The sequence below is a fragment of the Myotis brandtii genome, unplaced genomic scaffold (genome assembly GCF_000412655.1).
Source record: "Myotis brandtii unplaced genomic scaffold, ASM41265v1 scaffold1112, whole genome shotgun sequence".
NCBI classification, from domain to species: domain Eukaryota; kingdom Metazoa; phylum Chordata; class Mammalia; order Chiroptera; family Vespertilionidae; genus Myotis; species Myotis brandtii.
Genome location: NW_005353800.1, coordinates 552662 through 559271, shown reverse-complemented (window position 1 = coordinate 559271; position 6610 = coordinate 552662). Strand labels below are relative to the sequence as shown.

General features: G+C 61.9%; 2 protein-coding genes across 2 annotated transcripts in view; one reads left to right on the top strand and one right to left on the bottom strand.

The window, feature by feature from the left end:
* Nucleotides 1-2869, bottom strand: part of LGALS12 (lectin, galactoside-binding, soluble, 12) — a 12899-nt gene extending 10030 nt beyond the window's left edge. The window contains 3 exon segments of the mRNA XM_005857513.2: nucleotides 1-127; nucleotides 239-327; nucleotides 2573-2869. Of these exon segments, the coding sequence (XP_005857575.1) occupies nucleotides 1-127; nucleotides 239-327; nucleotides 2573-2641 (285 nt within the window). The 5' untranslated portion in view covers nucleotides 2642-2869.
* A 2795-nt stretch (nucleotides 2870-5664) lies between these two features.
* Nucleotides 5665-6610, top strand: part of HRASLS5 (HRAS-like suppressor family, member 5) — a 13436-nt gene continuing 12490 nt past the window's right edge. Inside the window, exon 1 of the mRNA XM_005857512.2 lies at nucleotides 5665-5681. Coding sequence (XP_005857574.1) covers nucleotides 5665-5681 — 17 coding nt within the window. The remainder of the gene's footprint in view (nucleotides 5682-6610) is intronic.

Below are 6610 nucleotides of genomic sequence, written 5' to 3'. Positions count from 1 at the left end.
CCAGCGCCCGGCCTGCAGGGTGTTGCAGATGGCGTGCGGCTGGGTGGTGTGGAAGCGAGGGTTGAAGTGGATGGCGATGTCGGGCGGGGGGTGCAGGCTGCAGCCGCACTGGAAGTCCACTTGGAACCTGTGGGCGGCGAGGCTCTGAAGGGCACTCTGCTCAGCGGCCCCGGAGGCCCCCAAGCCCCCCCCCTCCATCCCCTGGGACTGAGCCCGCACCCCGGGGATCACCCCCTACCTGCGTGCATCTAGCGGGACCACGCCCTGCAGCATGACCATCTTGCCGGCACGTAAGCCGCCAAAAATGGTTGTGACATAAGGAACCACCTGAACGAGGAGAGAAACCCGCCCTGACGTGGTTGGAGAAGAGGCCGAGGGACCCCATATCCCACGGGTGGGGAAGGGAGAAGAATGAGAAAATTCGGTTCTCCTGCCCCAAGCAGCTGGGGGAATTAGTTTTCTCTGGAATGTGGTCTTCTACCCACTCCCCTTTCCTGGACCTCCACCTGTGGAAGCCACACTACCCTGGGGAAGCCAAATTCAGCTCCTCTGCCCCCATCCACGCCCCCAGCGAAGGCCCAGCCCCTCCCCCAGCGCCTAGGACGCAGCAGTGCCCCAGGGAGGCCCGCTGCCCACTGCTTGCACCCTGGCCTCCAGGAATTGGCAGTGAGGCTCCCTGAGGACTGTTCCCTGGCCAGAGCCTGGGACCTGGGAGGCAGGAGGATGGACAGGTGGGGACCTGAGCGTGGCCCCTGATCTGGACGCCTGGACAGGTGCCTGACAATGGCCTGAAGCTGCCTGGCAGCCATAAAACACAACACACTCTTCACAGCTCCTGCCTTCTCCGGGCTGTCTCCTCCCTCTCCCTGCGCCCCGGGACCTTGACCTTCGAGGCTCCTGACATCTGCTCTGACAGCTTCTCTGGCTCCTTCTCCAGCACCAACCCTTTAGTGTCGGGATTGTTTCTCCCCTCCCCGTGCTCCAGAACACTAGGCTGGTTTGGCGAGCGTGGCCCTTGCCGGCTGGCTCGACCTCACGGACCACCGGTTGGCGGCCGCTGACCCAGACGGAGCCCAGATCCCACGGCTCTGCCCGCCGGGTGGGAGCTGCAGCCTGGAAAGCAAGGAGGGGCTGTAGCGGGGGGCAGCGGCTTCCCCCTGCTACTAGGGCCTGGAGAGATTCAGGGGGTCCGGAGGCCAGAGCACCCACAGCTCGGCATCAAAGCCGCAGCCCCGCCTCTCCCTTCTGTAGGCGCAGTGCCCGGTCTGGCACAGCGTGGGCTCTGAACAGGTGTCTGCGGCAGGCACACAGCGGGCGGGGTCACAGGACCAGCCTTCGCGCGGTTTCTCCACCCCCAGCAGCCTCCAGGAGCCCCAACCACCTGGACCAGCGGTCGCCAGCCTTCCGGACCTCACGGACCACCGGTTGGCGGCCGCTGACCCAGACGGAGCCCAGATCCCACGGCTCTGCCCGCCGGGTGGGAGCTGCAGCCTGGAAAGCAAGGAGGGGCTGTAGCGGGGGGCAGCGGCTTCCCCCTGCTACTAGGGCCTGGAGAGATTCAGGGGGTCCGGAGGCCAGAGCACCCACAGCTCGGCTGGGCTGAGCTCCACGTCCCTCCACTCCCCAGGCTCCAGGCTCAGCCTGTGAGTAACAGCTGCTGCGGCTCTTGTGAGAGAAGAGGCCACGTGAAGAGAAAGGGCTCACTGCTGCCCCTCAGTGGAGGGTGCCGTCGCCTGCGGGCTCAGCCTTCCGCAAAGCACGGCCAGGCTCCCGCAAATCCTCAGGGACACAGCGGGAGGAGGCAGCCAGGGGACCAGCCTTCGCGCGGTTTCTCCACCCCCAGCAGCCTCCAGGAGCCCCAACCACCTGGACCAGCGGTCGCCAGCCTTCCGGACCTCACGGACCACCGGTTGGCGGCCGCTGACCCAGACGGAGCCCAGATCCCACGGCTCTGCCCGCCGGGTGGGAGCTGCAGCCTGGAAAGCAAGGAGGGGCTGTAGCGGGGGGCAGCCGCTTCCCCCTGCTACTAGGGCCTGGAGAGATGCGGGGGGTCCGGAGGCCAGAGCACCCACAGCTCAGCTGGGCTGAGCTCCACGTCCCTCCACTCCCCAGGCTCCAGGCTCGGCCTGTGAGTAACAGCTGCGGCGGCTCTTGTGAGAGGAGGCCACGTGAAGAGAAAGGGCTCAGTGCTGCCCCTCAGTGGAGGGTGCCGTCGCCTGCGGGCTCAGCCTTCCAAAGCACTGCCAGGCTCCCGCAAATCCTCAGGGACACAGCGGGAGGAGGCAGCCAGGAAGCCCCCTGCCAGGTGCTCAGGGTCCCCCCAACGTCCCCCCAACGATACTACCCACTCCCCCAGGCCCTCCTGGTCACCCACTCCCCCAGATGCTCCTACTCACAGCTCTACTGCTTTTTAAATGCAAGCGAAACAGTCACTCACACCCAAGTGGGAACAGCTGGCCAGCACTGTGCTAAGCTCAGGAGGACAGGTACTGGGGAAGCCGCCGGCCAGGGCTGCATCCCTCCCTCCCACCACCTGGAGGCTGGCCCAGCCGGATGGGAGGCGGCTGCTCACCGGGTGGAAGACGGGCGGCTGCAGGATGAAGGTGTCAGGAAGCGGGTCCAGTTTTTCTGCCGGTGACATGGGTGGTTGGGCGCCTCCAACGGGAGCCGCTGGTCCCGATTCCAGGAGCCCGGCCCGCTGGCTGACTCACCTTCCCAGCTGGGATCCTAAGCCCTGAGGCAGCGTGTCCAGCTGCTGGTCCTAACGCTGCTGGGAGCTGGCCTGGGAGGGCATGGGCCACCCACTCCGGGTGCCACACCCGCGCCCTAGCCCCACCAGCTGGACTGGGCTGTCCAGGTAGGAAACTCACATTAACTCACCAACCGACTGACCGGCTGCCCCTCTGGGCCTGCAGCACCGGGCCAGCTGTCGCAGAGCAGAGCGGGGTGAAGGGGCAGAGGCTGGCTCCTGGGGGCCAGGGGGGTTGTGGTTTCCAGGCCGGCCCCCTGAGCCCTCCCGGGTCAGAGGCAGGCTGGTGGCCCCGCCCCCAGCTCCCCGTAGGAAACTCACATTAACTCACCAACCGACTGACCGGCTGCCCCTCTGGGCCTGCAGCACCGGGCCAGCTGTCACAGAGCAGAGCGGGGTGAAGGGGCAGAGGCTGGCTCCTGGGGGCCAGGGGGGTTGTGGTTTCCAGGCCAGCCCCCTGAGCTTCCTGGGCACCTTGGCCTGGCTTCCCATTCCCTCCTCCCCTCCCGTGCTCCCCACAAGGGGTTCTCCTCTCTCCCCCCCCCGCCCCCGTGCCCTTGCCCTTTTCTCCATTTTTCTGTTTTGAAAGTTGTATCGTTCCCTGGGGCTCCGTTTCAGCATCGGCTGGAAATGCCAGGGCCCAGCTGGTGCCTCAAGAAAGTGGGGGAGGGGTGAGAAAGGGGCAGGAAGGGAGGAGGGCCCCCTTTAAGCTCAGAAAAGGCAGCGTGGCACAGTGAGAGGCACAGCGCGCCCAAGGGGACCTGGGTTCTCGCTCAGTCACCGTGCTGCGTGCTGGCCTCCAGTCGTCTGTATGTAGCCGTGTGTGTGTGTGTGTGTGTGTGTGTGTGTGTGTGTGTGTGTCCCGGGGAGGTCTGTGTCTGGGGGTGCACTCAGACACCTGCATTTTCATCAAGCTCCCCCATGACCCTTTAGAACAGTGGTTCTCAACCTTCTGGCCCTTTAAATACAGTTCCTCATGTTGTGACCCAACCATAAAATTATCTTCGTTGCTACTTCTTAACTGTAATGTTGCTACTGTTATGAATGGTATTGTAAATTTCTGATATGCAGGATGGGCTTAGGCGACCCCTGTGAAAGCGTCGTTCGGCCGCCAAAGGGGTCTCGACCCACAGGTTGAGAACCGCTGCTTTAGACAGAGGCGGTCCAGTTATGGTTTGAATCCCAGCAAGGCTTTCCCTGTAAAAAGCAGCACAGCCGTTCACCTTTACCCTGAGTTGGGAGGTCCCGGGATCTGCCCAGGGTCAGACTCGGCAGCAGGGAATTCATGGCAGCACCGGGCTGGGCAGAGGCTCAAGTGCAGCGGGTGCCGGGGAAGGGCCAGGGCTGTGTTGAAGGAGGGCGAGTGCATGGGCCGTGGGGGAGGGGAAGGCATCTCAGCTTCCAGGCAAGGGCGGCACCAGCATCAGCACCAGCATCAGCATCAGCATCAGCTAAAATCTTGTTAGAAATGCACAGGGTGAGGGGGGATCTCAGGGCCCAGGAACCTTCACCTAACGCCCACCCCGTCCCGGTGACTCTGACGCACACTGAGGTGTGAGAAGCACTGACCAGGAAGTGTGTTCAGATCTTTCTGAGTGGGTGGAGCCAGGCTGCTTTGTGTGGGGAAATTCGATCCGAAGTGTGTTCAGGTAGAAAAATCTATATGCAGACGGGGGATGGGGGGCGGGGGCAAAGGTGGAAAAACCAGCTGGGCAGCGACCCTGGGCATCAGATCTGGGCCCTGTTCCCAGCCTCCCAGCCTGAGGCAAGTGCACCATCTCCCTCCTCCCCACCCCAGCCTCAGCTCCTGTCTGTCAATCAACCAGGAGGACGTGTCCGCTCGCTCGGGCTGTTACAGACATGAAACAACAGACGGTGAATGTCTCACGGTTCTGAGGGCGGGAAGTCCAGGGTCACGGTGCGGCAGGGTCCTTTCCCCGAGGCCTCTCTCCTCGGATTGCAGATGGCTGTCCCTCCGTCTGTGTGCTTGTGCCCTAACCTCTTTGGCTAAGGCAGCGGTTCTCAACCTTCCTAATGCCGCGACCCTTTAATACAGTTCCTCATGTTGTGGTGACCCCCAATTTCATTGTTACAAATTGAACATAATTAAAGCATAGTGATTAATCACAAAAACAATATGTAATTATATATGTGTTTTCCGATGGTCTTAGGCAACCCCTGTGAAAGGGTCGTTCGACCCCCAAAGGGGGTCACGACCCACAGGTTGAGAACCGCTGGTCTAAGGGGACCAGCGCTATTGGACTAGGGCCCACCCACATGACCTCACTACCCATTTAGAGTCCTTGTCTCCAAATGCAGTCACGTACTAGGCCCAGCGTAGGATTTGGAGCGGGATACGATTCAACAGTAGCTGTAACTGTTCACTTTCCAAACCCCAAGGCTAGTGCCCAGCCAGGCCTGGGGCTGGTGACAGCCTGCAGTGGGGGGGGCGGTGGGGGCGGTGGTAGCAGAAGGAAGGAGGACGGCACATTCCGTTTCCCTTTGCAGGTGACTCGGGGCTTTGGCAGCTCGGAGGGGCTTCTAGCGCCCCCAGAGCTTGTTGAACAACCGAGGTTCCAGGGTAAGAGAGAGGCTTATTGTCTGTTTGTCTGTCTGGGCTGGGGGAGGGCAACTCTTCCGTCCTGAGCCCGAGTGAGGGGGCTCGTCGGGGAGGTCCAGGCTGGCAATGACCCTGACACCTGCAGGGGGGGTCCCCCTCTTCCCCAAGCTGGCGCCCCACTCCCACTCCCACTCCCTTTCCTTCGGTCAGAGCACTTATCAGAACCCGTCACAGTATGTTGACGTCTTGTTTAATGTTTGACTCCCCTGCTCTCCAAACAGAAGTCCCACGAGGGCAGACTGGGTCTCACACCCTCCGTGCCGCGCAGGCACCTGACACAGAGCCAGCGCTCAAAATGTCGTTCAAGAACGGGTGACGGTAGCAGGGATGGTGCAGGGCCCCTGCCAGTCTCGGCCGCCTCCTCTGTCCCCCCAGCAGAGGTGGGATTGTGGCCCAAGCACAAACTAGTCACGTACTGTTCTAACCGGGCACAGGTGACACGTGATCAGTTGCCAACCCACAGCCTGGGGAGCGTACCCCGCGGTCAGGGATCTCATGGTGCCCGCTCCCCCCATTCTGTGACCCGGTGGCCTCTCTCACAGTCCCTGGCCTTGAACGGGCCTCTCCGGGGACCGATGCAGAGAGAAACCGACTTGGGTTTACATCTCTGCTCTTTTCTTCTCTCTGAGTCTTTTCTGAGTCCCTGCAAACTCTCACGGACCCTCGTTCTCGAGGGACCAGACGGAAGGTGGATAATCAGGAGAAACGCTCGGCGAGAAGAATCCACGGACCGGCAGATCGGGCGCCGGCCGATAAGGGAGGCCGGGCAGGGTTCCAAAAGGGCGACTCCAGCACGGGACCAAACGATGGGGGGGCTCCGCCGGCCTTCGTGAGAGGCGGGTGCGGGCGGAGCGTCTGCGCTGGGACTTGTGTGCTCACCTGGGATGGAGTGTTCGTGGGCAGACACTGTATGATCATGTGTCATGGCTGCATGTGCTTCATGTATGCGTTTGTATACGGTACATGGGACATGGAATTTAAATTAAAAACATAAAATAAAATATATATGTGAAAAAATGCATATAAAACCCTGAATCCCTCAAGATTTTAACTCCTGAGCGAGCCGCCCCAGTCCCTCCTCACCTGGCCCCCATCCCTCTCTCCTCTGCCTTCTCCGGCCGCGTCCACGCCACCTCCGAGCCTGTGCGCACTGTGTCGCGTTTCCTCTCACCCCTCGAATAGCCTGCGAGCCCCCTTTCCCGGCCTTTCCGCTCAGAGCCCATTTGCACCCTCTCTCTTCG